This window comes from Neoarius graeffei, chromosome 21 (assembly GCF_027579695.1).
Source record: "Neoarius graeffei isolate fNeoGra1 chromosome 21, fNeoGra1.pri, whole genome shotgun sequence".
NCBI lineage: Eukaryota > Metazoa > Chordata > Actinopteri > Siluriformes > Ariidae > Neoarius > Neoarius graeffei.
This window is the reverse complement of record NC_083589.1, coordinates 11357012-11375211: the sequence shown is the minus strand read 5'-3', so window position 1 is coordinate 11375211 and position 18200 is coordinate 11357012. Positions and strand designations below refer to the sequence as shown.

Here is an 18200-nt window from a genome sequence, read left to right as displayed (position 1 = left end):
ATAGCACATTGGCCCGCAATCATATCCAAATGTTTTAGGCACGCTTGCTGAGCTGCGCTGAGCTGGACTCCGGTTAGCTGAAAGCCCGTGGAACGCTGCCTCTTGTTAATTAAACCTTATTTTGTTGGAAATCATCCCGTGTAGATACGACGGCATGTGAAATTGCCAGCTAGATAGAGTTTAATGTAATGAATGGGCTATAAATGGGGTGTTTTGAGGTTAGTCTGTTGCAAAACATTAAACTTTCGCTTAGACTGGATACTCTTCAAACAATTCCCTTGCTCAAGTGAAAAATGATAGGCCTGTATGAAAAGCGCAATTAATGAAAGTAGCCTAATAAGCCCTAAATGAATAAAACAACCTCTGTTTTATTGTTGTTGCTTACACGTTAAGATTTTGAAATCTTCTCGGTCCAGTTCTATATCCAGGGAACGTTGTAATCCTTTTGGTTTATCCGTAATAAATGTGTCAGCCCCCAGGTCAGATAGGCTAATGTTACGTGGTTGGGAGGGTGTCAATTTTTTTTGTAACATTCTAAATCGAGTACGGAAAGGACGTTTATGAAAAACAAGACAAAAAAATACACTGAAAAACTCACTGTACACATCACTAGTGGTGATGCTTCTATGTTCAGATTTTGGGAAAGCCATAACTCCGTTCTCATTGAGGCCCAGTTCCATCCCGTAAACAATCATTTTGGTTTATCAACTACCTGCGCTCAAACATGTCACAAGAGAGGCTCAATGGGCTGGCTATACTCTCTATAGAGCGCGAACTTGCAAAGAAGCTGGACTTCAATGACCTTATTGACGACTTTGCCACAGCAAAAGTCCGGCGCATTGCATTTCGCACCTGAATAGTTGCAGACTAAGGAAATGTTCAAACTGTAAATATGTTGAAATGTTGAAATAAAATGGTTGACTGTTATAATGGGCTTGGAATACCTGTTATTTAAGGGTTGGAGTGAATGGAGACTGTGAAAAGAGGGGTTGGGTGTGGGTGGTTGCTGTGTGGCGATGTGCATGCGTGCGTATGTGTGTGTGTGTGGGGGGGCACTCAGATTATTTGGGGGGGGGCCCACTCAGATTATTTTGTCCCGGGCCCAGCCAAAGCTGTCAACGGCCCTGCCATCAACTGTCCATTAACAGTGCTCCAAATTATTGTCAAATAAATCCATGGATGGCATTTTAATTCACCATTCCAACAGTACACTCACATGACAGTATATTCAATTTAGTATTTAGAAAAATACAGACAAAAATAAGACTTTTGCTTTCCTGGTAAAAAGCTTTTCCACAATTAACAACATTGAAATAATTAAGATAGAAAGAAATCTTCCCCAAATTTTTATACCTACAATCATGTACATTTTGTGACTTATTTCAATGTCAAAATAGCAATGTTCTGTACTTCACATTGTTCAGTAGATTTTTTTCACACTCTACAAATAAAAGTATTGTCACAAGTGTGTCTCCCTCTCAGGGTCATAGTCTGAGGTCCTTGGGGACTGATGTGAGTTGCTGATTTCCTCTTTTCGCAGAGCTTGCAGTTCTGTGATGGTGCTTCCATTAGAGAGTGTTCTGGTCTTCTGCCTCTTGACATGCCATTGTAAGATCACCAAGCCCAGAACACAGAGGAAGAAGGAAACTGTCCTGAGGCCCAGTGTTAGGCCCAGATATGCAATCCTGAAAGAGTATAGCAGATTAAATTCGAACCAAAATGTCTGACAGCTTCTATTTACAACATACAGTGCCTTGCATACATATTCACGTCCTTGAACTTTTCCACATTTTTAATGTTAAAGGACTGGGATTATATGTCATTCATTTGCATAAAATTGCTCAAAATGAGTGGAATGAAGCTTAATGGCAGACATACACACAGAGTGTAGGCAGCTGTTAGGATCTTACTGTGTGAAGTGGGCAAAAGACTGATCTACTTAATGGACTAATTCTATCTAAACTATCATAGCCTCAGCTGAGTCAGCTTGTCCAGAGATCTTGGACAAGGTCTTTGTAACTCACTGGGCACAGTGCTGGAGATAGCACTGAAGGTCTGAAGTCTTCCTGTGTCTACATCTTGCAAAGGTGGAGACTTGGCTGAGATCGAGACAGGATCAGCCAGAATTAAGAGTCAAAAACAGAACTCTAAGAAAGATAATCAGAGACCCTGATGGAAAAAAAAATCTAATGCCCAGCTCACAGATATTTGTGGTGTGATGATGTGAGTAATGGTTCATGACCCTCCTCATTCAGTGCTATTAACTGGTTGTTGTTCAAAGGGAAGTCCTGGAATGGAATCAAAATTCACTCTCCACCAAAGTCTGCACTTTGGGGACTTTTTGGATGTTCATAAAATACTTGGATCACAAAACTGCGGTGTAATGCATTCATGGAATTTACTCCAAGAGTGACTAAAATAATGCATCCAAGTGGGTTCGCAGCGTTGGAGGTCAAGTGTAGCACCACTGTTGAAAAATATATAAATACCCATATAAATACAATTTTTAAAAAAATATATACCTAAAGGGTAAACAGTCTTTCTCCTGATGCAGTATATATTGATAGCCTTTGATTAAAATGATTTCAAAATTGGGGGGCGACACAGTGGTGTAGTGGTTAGCACTGTTGCCTCACAACAAGAAGGTTCTGGGTTTGAGCCCAGTGGCTGACAGGGGCCTTTCTGTGGGGATTTGCATGTTCTCCCCATGTCTACATGAGTTTCCTTTGGGTGCTCCGGTTTCCCCCAAAGACATGCAGGTTAGGTTAATTGGTGGCTCTAAATTGACCGTAGGTGTGAATGTGAGTGTGAATGGTTGTTTGTCTCTATGTATCAGCCCTGCAGTGATCTGGCGACTTGTCCAGGGTGTACTCCACCTCTCGCCCATAGTCAGCTGGGATAGGCTCCAGCTTGCCTGTGACACTGCACAGGATAAGTGGTTATGGATAATGGATGGATGGCTTCAAAATTGGCATTCTGTGTCAGAATTATTATCATTTTCCTGTGCAACTGTACACATTTACATTGGACTCATGCATATGATTTTAGCTTGCTTAGGATCCAGGAAATCATTTGGTCAGTGTTTAGTTGGTACCTTGTTTAACACCATGACACACTGGGCTGAAGAACGTATAAAACTCCTTTTTTTTTAATGGCAGGTTTATACTTACACTAACTGTGGAATTTAACCCCTTATCTGGAGACGTGAAATACTTTATCCAGGCTACACTGATCCTATAGCATTACAACTTAATCAAAGACATTCTGACAAGGAGATGATTCGTAATACTGAGAACACCATCCCCACAGTGAAGCATGGCAGTCATGGGGATATTTTTCATTAACAGGCACAGGGAAATTGGTCAGGGCTGATAGCAAGATGGAGGCAAATACAGTGCAATCCTAGAAGAAAACCTATGCAAGACACTAAGGATATATGGCACAGGTTCACCTTCCAGCAGGACAACAACCTAGGTATACTGCCAAAGCTACCCTGGAGTGGTTCAAAACCAAGAATGTGTCAGATAGCCCAGATAAAGTCTAGACCTCAGTTACGGTATATTGAGAATCTGTGGCAAGGCAAAGAACATTGCTGTTTACCAATGGTCTCCATTCAATCTCAGCTTAAGCAATTTTTCCAAGAAGCATGGACAAAAATATCAGGATCATGATGTGTAAAGCTGATAAAGACTTTCCAATAGTGCCAAAGGTGTTTCTACTGGTGATACGGGGGTGATAAACATCGGCTTTTTGGTTTAAATAACTTTTGTGTCACGATAAATAATATTTTCTACCTTCAAATGTTAGACATAGTGTGTAAATCAAATGTCCATCCATCCATTATCTATAACCGCTTATCCTGTGCAGGGTCGGGGCAAGCTGGAGCCTATCCCAGCTGATTGGGCAAAAGGTGGAGTACACCCTGGACAAGTCGCCAGATCATCGCAGGGCTGACACATAGAGACAAACAACCATTCACACTCACATTCACACCTACGATCAATTTAGAGCCACCAATTAACCTAATCTGCATGTCTTTCGACTGTGGGGGAAACCGGAGCACCCGGAGGAAACCCACACAGACATGGAGAGAACATATAAACTCCACAACAGAAAGGCCCCCATCAGCCACTGGGCTCGAACCCAGAACCTTCTTGCTGTGAGGCAACAGTGCTAACCACTACACCACCATGCTGCCCAGTGTGTAAATCAAATGTAAAATAATAATAATAATTCCAGGCTGTAACATTACAAAATGTGGAAAAGCACTGTACATCACCTGATTTGGGGAATGGATCAAGTGTGAGAAACATTTGCCAATTGCAAATGTTCAAAGTTCAAAGACATATGGTTAGGTTAACATGGGGTGGCCTTGGGCTGAAGTGCCCTTGAGCAAGGCACCTAACCCCCAACTGCTCCCTGGGTACTATATATAGCTGCCCACTCCTCTGGGTATGTGTATGTGCATGTGCTCATTGCTCACTTGTGTCTGTGCATGTGTGTGTTCACTGCTTCAGATGGGTTAAATGCAAAGGACGAATTTCACTGTGCTTGAGCGTACATGTGACAAATAAAGGCTTCTACTTTTTCATCAAGTATTTGACAAAATTTTCAATTAATAAATAAGAAATACCATTCAAATGTGTCAGATTATGATGATGATTAATTTAATAACTTAATTTGTTTCTTATAAACTCACTGGCCATTTTAATAGGAACTTGTTGATTCTAAGATTCCTGTTCTTGGCTGCAGGAGTGGAACCCAATGTACTGTTCTGCTGTTGCATGCCGAGATGCTTTTCTGCTCACTACGGTTGTAAAGAGTGATTACTATATTCATCCTGGCAGCTCGAACCAATCCGGCCATTTTCCTCTGACCTCTCTTAACAACAAGGTGTTTGTTTCCATCCACAGAACTGTCACTCACACACTCAAATGTTTTTTGTTTTGTTGCACCATTCTGTGTAAATTCTAGAGACTGTTGTGTGAGAAAACCCCAGGAGATCAACAGTTTCTGAAATACTTAAACAAGCCCATCTGGCTCAAACCAACACCCATGCCACAGTGAAAGAAAGTCACACTTTGAGATCACAATTTTTCCCATTCTGATGTTTGAAGTGAACATTAACTGAAGCTCTTGATTTGTATCTGCATGATTTCATGCATTATGCTGCTGACAAGGGATTGGTTGATTAGAGAACTGCATCAAACAGCAGGTGGATGTAGGGTGTTCCTATTAAAGTGGCTGGTGAGTGTATATTATTCAAATCATTTTCAGATGAGGGGGCAGCACGGTGGTGTAGTGGTTAGCGCTGTCGCCTCACAGCAAGAAGGTCCGGGTTCGAGCCCTGTGGCCGGTGAGGGCCTTTCTGTGCGGAGTTTGCATGTTCTCCCCGTGTCCGCGTGGGTTTCCTCCGGGTGCTCCGGTTTCCCCCACAGTCCAAAGATATGCAGGTTAACTGGTGTCTCTAAATTGACCGTAGGTGTGAATGTGAGTGTGAATGGTTGTCTGTGTCTATTTGTCAGCCCTGTGATGACCTGGCGACTTGTCCAGGGTGTACCCCGCCTTTCGCCCGTAGTCAGCTGGGATAGGCTCCAGCTTGCCTGCGACCCTGTAGAACAGGATAAAGCGGCTAGAGATAATGAGATGAGATGAGATTTTCAGATGAGACATGTTTATGTGGAAAACTACCCTAAAATTAATTGACTTTGAGGTTTGTTTTTGATATCTATAGTTTATTGTTGTCGAAAATGTCCTAAAACAGCTAATAATACAAACAATACAAATTAGTTACTGAGGGCGGTTCCAGCCATATTGATGTGAAACTATTACCTGTAGGCAGTAGTGTTGTAGATCCTACATGCTCCTTTTCCTCCACACTTCTTATGGCCCCATTTCAGACACGTGGTGTCAATGATTGCTCCATAGTATATTGGAGCTGGGATGCCAGCTGTTAAATGGCAAGTTTATGCTGGGTTTCATTGGCCAAAATCGAGGTATATTGAGACTACAAGTTTGTAAACTGAAAAGTGCTTGCTTAACAAAAATACCACAATTTTACATTTAGTAAAGCAATTAAGAAAAACTTACCTAGAGTGCGTGTTGTCAGGGTGTGAAATCCTAAAGCGAGGGACTTCAGCTCTGGCTTGATACATCTGTAGTGCAAAGAAATATGAAATATAATTATAAGACCATACAATCCACTCACTCACACTCACTTTCAGGAACCATTTTATCCTCGTCAGGGTTGCAGTGATTCCAGGGCCTGTACAGGTAAAACTGGGTATGAGGCCATTACATGGCCCCATTCACACACGCTTCCACATGTAGGGGCAATGTGTGATTCATTAATAAACTAAACACTGTAATTGTTGGAAAATCACTGTGGTATAAGAGGAACATTATCTCTGACATATAAAATAAAAATCTACTCAATTTTAAAGTTTGTTTAGCCTTTTTGTGTAGATTATTAATGTATCTTCTTCCTCTTCTTTTTCTTCTTTCGGCTGTTGTAGCTGCATTTGTAAGGAACCCTGAAAGTACTCTGAGCACTACTTCCCACATCCTTGCACCTATCTGTATGTTTTTGGACAACGGGAAGAAACTAGAGAACTTTGAGGAAACCCACACAAACACAGGGTGAAATGTGTAAAACTCCACACGGCCATAAGGCTGCAAAGCTACTCACTGTGAAATCATGCCACCCACAGCTTTATTAAAAACTAACATGTCCTAACTAACATACTAACATATGGTACAGTGGTTATCACTGTCACCTCACAGCAAGAAGGCTATGGGTTTGAACCTCGAGGCTGATCGGGGTCATTCTGTGTGGAGTTTGCACGCTCTCCCCGTGCCTGCGTGGGTTTCCTTCGGGTGCTTCGGTTTCCTCACACAGTCCAAAGTCATGCAGATCAGGTCAAAAGGCTCCTCCAAATTGCCTATGTGAATGGATGTTAGCCCTGTGATAGGTAGGTGACCAGGAGATGGATAAAACGCATTTAGTTTCAGAAGGTCCATCGAGGACAGAACATTCTGCAAAAGTAACTTAATTTACTGTTCAAGGTGAAATTTCTCTTTTATAGCCGTAAACAGCACACATTTGGTTTGTATCTATACATGTCTATATAATTATCTTAGTTGTCTTACATGTCTCTGCAATTTTGAATGACTGGTTTCATTGTGATTATTGTTGTGATGAGGGCTCCAATTCAAGCCAGTCTACTGCATCTTGTGCCACTGCACTTGTTGAAACACTACACTTACACCCCCTCCCCCCCCTTTTGGCAATTTGGAATTAAGCTGTTTGATGTTTTTGGAGAAGCATACTAATTATAGATTAGTATATTAAGTATATTTATCATAGATTAATTATTAATTGATGTAAAAATTATGATAAATAATTTAGCTTACCTGATTAGTAGCATGTATCCTGGTGTTCCACCCAGGGAGATGATAAAGGAAGTGATGACAGACAAAGCAAGGAAATAGGGGAATACTTGCTGGCAGCTCTCCCTATGTTTACACTGCCCCAAATAGGCGGTTAGATTTCCCCCTGCCACACAGCTGCACTGCTCAAACATCTGGACACATACACAGAAGTTAATTGAAGTCACTGTGAAGGTAGTAAAAATTTAGGATTTGAAACAGGCTTTACAGTTCTGTTACATAACAATATATCTTCACCTAGTCCCCAAAGAGTCACACTCAGCTACCTCCTCTATCTCAGGGTTTCATCCCCCCCAGATGTTTTTCCATAAATGTTTCTAGTTTATTTCCACATGAATTTTGTTGGTTGCTATATCACATTAAAGCTGGAAAAAGGTCAGAACTACTTTATCTTGGTTTCATTTTTACATCACAAAACCCTGTGATTTTAACAGGGGTGTGTAGATATTTATATCTACTGTACCTTATGCTGGACATTCATTTTGATCACATTAATTTGAACCTGGCATCCCTGTTGACCATCTCTGACCATGGTCCCTGGTTTATCTCACAAGTGTGGAGAGCATTTTGTCAAGCCAGCCTGTCATGAGGATTCCATCCTCAAACCAGTGCTCAGACGGAATGGACCAACCAAGAGCTCGAGGCCGCCTTCTACTGTGTCTCGGACAACAATCTGGCCATTTGGAGCTCACATATGGCCTGGATTGAGTATACCCACAATCCCCTCACCAGTTCTGCTGCTGGCATGTCTCTAACCCTGGGGTACCAGCCCTCTTTCTTCTCAGTCACTGAGAAGAGAGAGGGCTGGATTTTTTCACCCTGTGTTTGTGTGGGTTTCCTCCAAGTTCTCTAATTTCTTCCCGTTGTCCAAAAACATACAATTAAGTGCAAAGATGTGGGAAGTAGTGCTCAGAGTACTTTCAGGATTCCTTACAAATGCAGCTACAACAGCTGAAAGAAGAAGAAGAAGAAGAAGAAGAAGAAGAAGAAGAAAACACTGTTGTCCCCTCAATCCAGGTGCGTCTACACATCATTATTGCAAAGTGTGGAAAGAGGCTCGAGTGGCCCTCTTCTGCTCTGCTGACCCACTTGGCAGACTGCCACAGGATTCTAGCTCTTGACTACCAGCTAGGGCAGAAGGTGTGGCTTTTAGACATCCCACTCAAAGCTGTAACCAAGAAGCTCAACCCCCCCCCACACACACACACACATAGGTCCTTTAGAAGCCAAGAGCGCCTTCCTCTGTCCCCCTCAAGCTGCCCAAATCCTTGTGCATCCACCCCATATTTCATGTGTCTCCGTTCAAACAGGTTACTACCAGCACCGAGAGGTAAATCTGGACTCATCAGACCACATGACCTATTTCCATTGCTCCAGAGTCCAATCTTTACGACCCTAGCAAATTGAAGCCTTTTCTTCTGATTATCATAATGAACAAGTGGTTTTCTTATGGACACTAGGGTGCATCAGTTGCCCCCTAAAAATGAAAAGTTCCTCCGATCATGATGCATTTTTGTTTTTATGTTCCTTTTGGTAAGAAAACACACTGGGTGAAATATTTTGACAAAATTCAAAAGTTTAATGGTGGCACCAGGAGCTCAAAGTTATGGAAAAAGCTACTATTTTATGACTTTTATGACAAAATTTTGATAATTTTTCATGAAACACTATGGCACCTTATAGAGTATACCAAATATCTTAGATACACATTTTTAATACATATTCTAAATATATTATCAAGCACAGTTTGAGTTTTAGCTGTTCATTGAATCATTGTTCAACTACTTTTGAACAATACAAATGTATTATGAATCACATTAATGCTTCTCAATCCCTTGCAAAGGTTCTTAACATGATCTCTGGCTCACAAGAAATCAATAAATGGAGTCCAACATTGTGATTCAAACCTTACGCGAAAACATAAAATAAGCATTTTTTGGCAAAAAATGAACCTCATGGTACCACCATTAGACTTTTGAATATGGTAAAAAAATTTTACAGGATGTCTTTATTGGTGAAAAGGAACACCCAAACAAAAATGCATCAGATTTTATGAAAGTGAGGGCAACTGATGCACCCTAATGGACACACAGCTGTTTAGTCCCAATCCTTTGAGTTCTCATCACACTGTGAGTGTAGAAATTATCTTACTTTCACTATTAACCATATTCATGAGTTCAACTGTCCATTTTTTTATGATTTGTCTTCACCAAGTGTTTAAGTGATCTCTGATCATGGTCAGTCAGGATTTTTTTCCAACCACATTTCTTCAGTGAAGTTGACATTTCATCATGATCCTTCCTGGTTTTAATAACATGTTGTACAGATCTTAACCCAATTCCAGTCCTTTCAGTAATCTCCTTAGTTGTTTTCTTTGCTAAATTCAGGCCAATAATTTGACCTTCTGAAACACAGTAACATTTTTTCCATGACCTCGGGATACATCTTCCGACATGTTTGTTTAAGAAATGAGAAGCTACTCACTGCATCAGTTAGAGTTAAAAGAATCGTTACCACATTAATCACTGCAATAATTATCCAGTAAAACACTCCTAAATATTTGCTTATTTAAAGCCAAACAATGACTTTTTTTTGGCCAGGCAGTGTATTTAAAGTTACAAATTAATGCATTCACCTGCAATTTGACAGATTTAGTAGTCATCAGTTCAGATTTAGTAGTCAGTTCATACTTTGTGATTTTTAGTATACTATTCATGCATTAAATTTTGTGTTGTGTGACAGAATTGCTGTTTCATTAAAAAAAAAATCTACTATCATAAATTTACAATTAATAAAAGAACCAGATGAGGGACTATTAAAAATTAATACAGTGATTATTCAGTACATACTATAAATAGTATTTTTAGAAATTGCGTAATAAAGGTAGCCTGGCAAGCCAGACTAAATGTGAATATTTAGTCTGGTCTCGGTCGTAGACATTTCCGAAGGGTGTGGGTAGGAACAACCCGTTGTCTTTCAAACTGTCTCTGTGCGTATAGGCCAACGCTCTGACCAATCAGCACAACAGTGACTGTGACGTAGTCAGAGCGACAGAAAGCAGTGGGGGAGCCATCAGACTTTTGCCATAGCCGGTCAGCAAAACAGCGAAAACGTCCTTCTTGAAAAGGAATGAGCGGAGAGCCTCTTCCTGCTCATGTTTCAACGAAAACTCCAAGTCTAATTCTTCTAAAACTGATTCCAAAGTGGAGTCAAACGAGCGCTGTTCAATAGCCGTAGCCATCTTTCCTGTTGTGCTTTCTCCAGCGTCGCGCAGCCTTGTCGTCACTCCTGCAAAAGCCCACCCAAAAAATCCAAACAAAAACCTTGCGTTGTGATTGGCGGGCATGATTTGATGCCCAGGGTGTGTTGTTGATATGGTCCGAGGCTAGACCCACTCGTAGGCAAAAATATTTTTGGCCGCTAGGCGGGTGGGTCTAGTTTACTAGGCTATAATAAAGGGTGGTTTCACAAGCAAGCAAAGCTGAAAAGTAAAAGAACAAATTTCTCTGATGAAATGCCAGAAAAGGTAACAAATTTTTTTCCACTCTTTGAACTAAATGCAAACAGACAAGAAAAGAGCAGGTATTTGAGTTATTTCAACAAACACAGGCCATTGTTTTTTGATTAAGAATACCAGCCTCCACTGCAGGCCCTGCTTACCATGTCCACTCCAGAGCCACGAGACATCCGGCACCCAGCCAGGCATGCAGAGACATACGTGAGACCATTCTCACCACACACCGGGTCCCATTCGGTCTCTGAGCACAGACAGTCTGCATTACAGCTCACAAATAGTGAGCTCTCCTCAATAGAGATATTCTCTATCCTGTTCAGCAAACACACACACACACACACACACACACACACACACACACACACACACAAATAGTTTATTATCATAAATGCACTGCATCTGGTAGCACCATTCACAAACTTGTATTGTTATGGCTGGGCTTTGATCAGTGTTTTTCTGATCACAATTTTCCTTCAGCATATTTCATACAATTGGTTTAAAGGAACAACTGAAGTAAACTAAATAAATATCACCTCGCATTCTTCCAGCAATTCAATACTGTGAATGCCTGATATTGAACTTAAAGTAGTGAATAGTAAAACAGTGTGTGATGTAAGCATAAATGGAGACAAATTATCAACCACTTTTTAAAAAAAATAATTACCCAATATCATTGCGGATTATTTCCAAAGATTTAAAGTTACTAAGTAATGCTGTTACTTGCAATTTTACTGATTTGGCAGCTTAGTAACTATTCCAAATATTTGAAGTTAATAAGATGAAAAACCCCATGGTTTGTCACATGACTGAAAAAGTCCTTTGTCCTGAAGACTGCCTCATGTTGGAAACTTACTGACTCCTGGAAAAGAGCTAATACCCAAGACCATTCCATAAATATTACATAAAGTCTCCTAACACAAAGCTTCACCCCATCAGCAATTATAATTTTTTCTTTGCTACACAACATTTCAACATATTGGAACATCATGAAAAAGTTAATTTCTTTGTAATTTAATTCAGAAAGATAAACTTTCATATATTCTTTATTTGTTACACATAAAGTTAAATATTTCAAGCCTTTTTTGTTTTAATTTTGATGATTATGGCTTACAGCTCATGAAAATCAGAAATCTAGTATCTCAAAACAGAGTATTTTATTTGGACTTTGAGTAAAACTGTATAAATACCTCGTATCTCTTGGTCTAGTTCAGTCCATGCAACCACAATCATGGGGAAGACTGCTGACTTGACAGTTGTCCAGAAGACGCTCATCGACACCCTTCGCAAAGAGGGTAAGCCACAGAAGGTCATTGCTGGAAAGACTGGCTGGAAAAGGTGCACAAGCAACAGGGACGACCACAGCCTTGAGAGGATTGTCAAGAAAAGTTGATTCAAGAACTCAGGAGAACTTCACAAGGAGTGGACTGAGGCTGGTGTCAGTGCACAGAGAGCCACCACACACAGACGTCTTCAGGAAAGGGACTACAACTGTCACATTCCTAATATCAAGCCGCTCCTGAACCAGAGACAACATCAGAAGCGTCTTACCTGGGCTAAGGAGAGAAAGAACTGGACTGCTGCTCAGTGGTCCAAAGTCCTCTTTTCAGATGAAAGTAAAGTAAAGTAAAGATCCTGGAGTCTGGAGGAAGAGTGGAGAGGAACAGAATCCAAGGTGTTTGAAGTCCAGTGTGAAGTTTCCACAGTCTGTGATTATTTGGGGTGCCATGTCATCTGCTGGTGTTGGTCCACTGTGTTTTATCAAGCCCACTGAGCAACAATCTAGTCCTTTCTCTCCTTAGCTCAGGTAAGACACTTCTGATGTTGTCCCTGGTTCAGGAGGGGCTTGATATTAGGAATGTGACAGTTGTAGTCCCTTTCCTGAAGACATCTGTGAGTGGTGGCTCTTGATGCACTGACACCAGCCTCAGTCCATTCCTTGTGAAGCTCTCTCAAATTCTTGAATCAACTTTTCTTGACAATCCTTGTGCACCTTTTCCAGCCAGCCTTTTCAGCAATGACCTTCTGTGGCTTTCCTTCCTTGTGGAGGGTGTTGATGATAGTCTTCTGGACAACTGTTGAGTCAGCAGTCTTCCCCATGATTGTGGTTGTGTGCACTGATCTAGATTGAGAGATACATGGTATTTATACTGTTTTCTCAAACTCCAAATGAAACAATCTAATATTTTGAGATACTGGATTTCTGATTTTCATGAGCTATAAGCCATAATCATCAAAATTAAAACAAAAAAGGCTTGAAATATTTTACTTTACATGTAACGAATAAAGAATATATAAAAGTTTATCTTTCTGAATTAAATTACAAAAAAAATAACTTTTTCATGATGTTCCAATAGTTTGAGATGCACTAGTGTATCAGAACTTGTCCAGGGTGTACCCCGCCTCTCACCCATAGTCAGCAGGGATAGGCTCCAGCTTGCCGGCGACCCTGTAGAACAGGATAAGCTTATCCTGTTCTACAGGGTCAAGGGCAAGCTGGAGCCTATCCCAGCTGATTATGGGTAAGAGGCGGGGTACACCCTGGGCAAGTCGCCAGGTCATCGCAGGGCTGACACAGAGACAAACAACCATTCACACTCACACCTACAGTCAATTTAGAGCCACCAATTAGCCTAACCTGCATGTCTTTGGACTGTGGAGGAAACCCACGCAGACACGGGGAGAACATGCAAACTCCACACAGAAAGGCCCTTGCCGGCCGCTGGGCTCAAACCCAGGCCCTTCTTGCTGTGAGGAGACAGTGCTAACCACTGACTACACCATCGTGCCGCCCCCCATTAAAAATCATTATAAAAATATTTACACACAAGATACACACTCAGAAATGGGAATGAAGCTCTGGATATTCTACTGAGACCGTTTTACATGTGTAATTGTACTGTGACGTAACTCAGTATGCATAGGACTGTAAACATAGTGACACCATGGATATGCCTGTGATTTTGTGCTAACTTGTTAGCATTCAGTGCTTTAAAGATTCAGGGTATTAAATTACATACCCATCGTATGACACAGTGATCCCAGCCACTTTGGCATTCTCACAACCCAAGGCAAAGAAGAACAGAGAAAGGAAGTAGCCCAACAGAGATGTTCCCAGTGCAAACTTGGCAGCTCCCATGATGCCCAACTTAAACTTCTTCATAAGCACTCCCCCTGAGAACATTCCTAAGGCAACGGCTGGGATGTTGATTATTCCTGGAAGATAGACCGACATTATGTAAAGTTCAAATTGCTGAGTTCCCTCTTCATAACAAAAGTATGTCCACATGGTCCATAAGCGAGATCAGAGTCAATAAGATACTGCAGAGTTAATTGATGAAAAGAAAGAATAGTGTATGCTGGCCTTCTTCCTCTCTGAATCTCAAATAATTTGGATTTTATATCAATATGCCATTCCAGTCTTTCCAGTCTTTCCAGTCTTTCATTAAGGCTAAACACTGGCAAATAAGAACATTTCTTTCCTATAAAACACAGGTCTGATCTGGTATGATGCTGAGATACAAACAGCATATGCAGACACAAGCTAACAGTTATGCACAAAAGTGGAAATGGAATTGAACAGTAAATTGTGCTGCCAATCCCTAACATGGTTTATATGTCCGGTTCTATGAGTCCAACATGTTTTCTGCCTTCTCTTGATTCTTGAGGACTCTATGCCAGTCAAAAGTTGTTGTCAACCCCATACTTACTTTAGTGGTGGAGGACATGGCTTTTCAAGAGCCCCATACACACCACTCTGAAAGCAAAAAGTATAATAACTGATATTTTTGTGAAAGCAAATTGGTTATTTTACACTAGGTCTCTCTACATTGAACATAATTTCAGACTCCTTGGCTTCCCAATCCATGTCCTTATCATTAATTCATATGTTTTTTAATTAAACTGAAAATGTGGTTTTACCATGGGTTTTGGTTGAAAGTAATTATTTCTTGATGAGGGATTAGTTTTTCTCAGAATAAATTTATTTCAATTAAAAATTGGATTTTTCTCATTTTTTTCAGTGTAAGATGAAGCAACTTCACCAAAAGGTGAATTCCCCCCCCCGCACACACACACACACACACACACACACACACAAATATTTACCAGGGGGGAGATAATTGTGGACGGCACTGTAAACCATCATGATTGTCATTTTGTTGATTAGATCACCAAGTTGCTGCATCGTACTGTATATCTGCACAGAGTTTTGGAATATTTGTTGTCTGCTCTCCTCTACTTTTACTTTTCAGCACATGCATGAAACACGCAGAAAAATGGTAAGAAAAGAAGCTCTTGTTCTTTTGCATTAAAGCAGCACACTTTTCATGGGAGTGACACGAGCACAGCATTGATAAATGCAACACAATCACAAATATTTCAACATGAACATATTTCTGTTTCAGTTTTTCTCCATCAGTGAGCATTTTTCTGTCCATCAGTATTTCTAATTAGAAAAAAAAGGAAAAAAAAAGTCTTATGCAAGTCTCAGGAGTAATATTTATCACTTTGTGCAGTTGAATGTTAGTTCTGAGAATCACTCAGCTCCTGGAAGGTTTTTCTCACATCACCCCTAAACTCTGTAATAGTATTCCAGAGAACAACAGGAATAATAATAATAATAATAATAATAATAATAATAATAATATAGCCTGGAGGAATACATGAACCATTATGTAAAAACAAACAACCACATAAACAAGAGCAATAATAATAATAATAATAATAATAATAATAATACATAGGTACATTAAATAATCTAAAATTTGGCTGTATATATATATATATATATATATATATATATATATATATATATACACAATAAAGCTATATAAAAATGCGAAATTGTGTTAAGAAAAAAAATCTGAATATGTAAATATGCAAATATAAAAAAAAAAAATCAAAACCTATACTAATTTGAGCTTAAAAAGTAAAAAGACTGAAAAAATAGCTTCAAGTTATTCATGTGGCCATATTCTCTAGTGTAATGTCTGCATTATTAATATCTAATGTCCTTCTAACTGTTCTTGATACTTTCAGACAGAGTAGAGCCGAGCATAGGATTGTGAAGGAGACTTTCGCTCTCAGCCATGACACCATACTTGCATAGTCCTCGCCCTTTTTAATTGCTAGTAGCTCCGCAAGTCTGTTGTGGTACTTCTTACATTCCTCTGCCATTCCACCTGTTGTGCTGAATACCAGTAGCGTGAATGTACCTTGCTTGATTTCCATAACTCTACTTGCGTACTGGCGTTTCTTTTCGTTCTCATGTTGTCAGTAGACTTGCTTGGGGCTCAGGTCTCTGTATGATTCTGCAATTGGGTGACACACCCAGATGTCAAAGAATGCAGATCTCTGCTTCTCCCAAAACCTACAAGTGTGAATGTCTAATCAAGCATCAGGGGCTCTGTTTTACGCCCCTGTTCAAGCTTTCTCCTGTAATCTCCTGCAGTACCAGTTCTATTTCAACATCGTTACACACCATTTTTAACATCTCTGCCTCCAAGTCATGAAGTTTGTGATGGCGCTGGATGATAAAACCGCCCCGCCAGCAAATCACTGCATGATCTGCATCGAACAAGTCCCCGCATATGCATGTTTTCGGTACGTCTGAGAATTCCCAATTATATCTAAACTTAATGGCATCCCTGAATTCTCGCTTGTTTAAATTGAATCCCAGGTCCTTGAAAGGGATCACTGTTAACCAGTTCGATGCACCCTTCTTCAAGGCTAGCTCAACGGCTCTTATGGTTCCTGGTGATAGGGAGTTCTTGACCTCTTCTTGCCTCTCGTTCAAGGACTTATTTTTCTCTCTACATGCGTTCAATTGTATTGACCTTATTTCCGACACATCTGGAGGCTGGTGTACTTGCTCCACAATTTGCCTCACCAAGATCCCATGACATTGACTGCAGCCTCATATTATGAGGCTGTAGCTGGATTTGTAAGCCCAAGGCCCCCCATGTGCACAGGAAGTGCAAGGAGGTCACGCTTGGCTTTGGTGACTGAACATTCCATAATAGCAGGAATTAGAGCATCAGTTATCGTGTGCTCAAGTGGCTCCAGCAGGTCAGCAATATTGGGCAGTGTCCTAAGAAAGTACGTCCAGCGATGCTATAGACCAAACGTGAAGCCTGCATAGCTTGCTTGAGGTTGTGATGTGGCGAACTCTGTAAGCTTGATGACTTGATGTACCCAGACTTCTACCTTCTCACGACATATTCCTTAAGATATGACCTCGATCCAAGAGCTGCCCCAAGCTATTTGTGACCCTCAGTAGTGATGTTAATTGCCATGTCACTGAAGACCTCCCTGGCTGCATCTTCTTTCTCGGGCTTCGTAATCAGCCAGCACTTTTTTGCATTCAGGAAGTATCCTAGTGCTGGTCCACTCTCTGACAGCTCATCCCACCATTTTCTCACATCCTCCAGTGAGCCACTTCCAGTTGTGTCATCAGCAAACCAGCACTGCTTAGTTGCACTTGAGAGTTGTAGATGAGTTATCAGCAGCTGAAGACTGATGGCATATAAGCTCATGGTAAGATGGTCACCCTGTGTGGTGCCCTTTGCTGATCTCAGTTCTTGCCCACCTGTAATGAAGAGTTGCCCAGGCTGTCTGTAGGTATTGATCGTGAAAGTCACTATAATAATAATAATAATGTTTTTGTCTTGTCTGCATTTCCCTGTCTATCTGCTGATTGATCGGTGTCTGTCTGAGTCCATTTTTGCCTGCTGATTTGGATTGTTTTAATAAACACTTCATGAATACAGTAAGCCACTAGAACATAGAAATGAACCAGAACTCTGCAGTCATGGAACAAGAAGACTGCTCTGTGGCCATCACTGAGAGTTGGTTTGCATTGGTTCTACCATAGAGGAGGTCCACAAACACCTGCACCAGCTCACTATTCCTCCTCAAACTATCTCACCCTGTCTGTGTCAGCCAGCAGTGCTGCAGCTGTTCCTTTAGAATTGCCACACAATATCTGGCACATTGTACCAATTTAATGGCAAACCTTCCAAGTGTCACAGATTTTTACTGCAATCCAGTAAATTAGTGCTCTAATTTTTGACATCAAAAAAATAGCTTTTTCACTTGTTTCAATAAGGGCTTCAGAGAGGCTGTACAATGAGAACTTACACATACCTCAATTGCATGTCTCCACATCCATGGAAAACCCAGGTACAGCTCAGGACATTATGAGTCCCTCCTGTTAGTTGGACCTCAATGAGGTGGTTCA

The 18200-nt window shown here is 40.7% G+C and overlaps 1 protein-coding gene across 3 annotated transcripts in view; it reads right to left on the bottom strand.

The window, feature by feature from the left end:
* Positions 1-1206: 1206 nt before the first annotated feature.
* Positions 1207-18200, bottom strand: part of slco1c1 (solute carrier organic anion transporter family, member 1C1) — a 202398-nt gene continuing 185404 nt past the window's right edge. For 2 of the 3 annotated variants that reach the window (XM_060903857.1, XM_060903860.1), the window contains 6 exons: positions 13981-14176; positions 11110-11275; positions 7414-7583; positions 6091-6155; positions 5833-5950; positions 1207-1685 (listed from right to left, as the gene is read on the bottom strand). In XM_060903857.1, coding sequence (XP_060759840.1) covers positions 1460-1685; positions 5833-5950; positions 6091-6155; positions 7414-7583; positions 11110-11275; positions 13981-14176 — 941 coding nt within the window. In that variant the 3' untranslated portion in view covers positions 1207-1459. The remainder of the gene's footprint in view (positions 1686-5832; positions 5951-6090; positions 6156-7413; positions 7584-11109; positions 11276-13980; positions 14177-18200) is intronic. The other variant, XM_060903859.1, reaches the window with a different exon arrangement.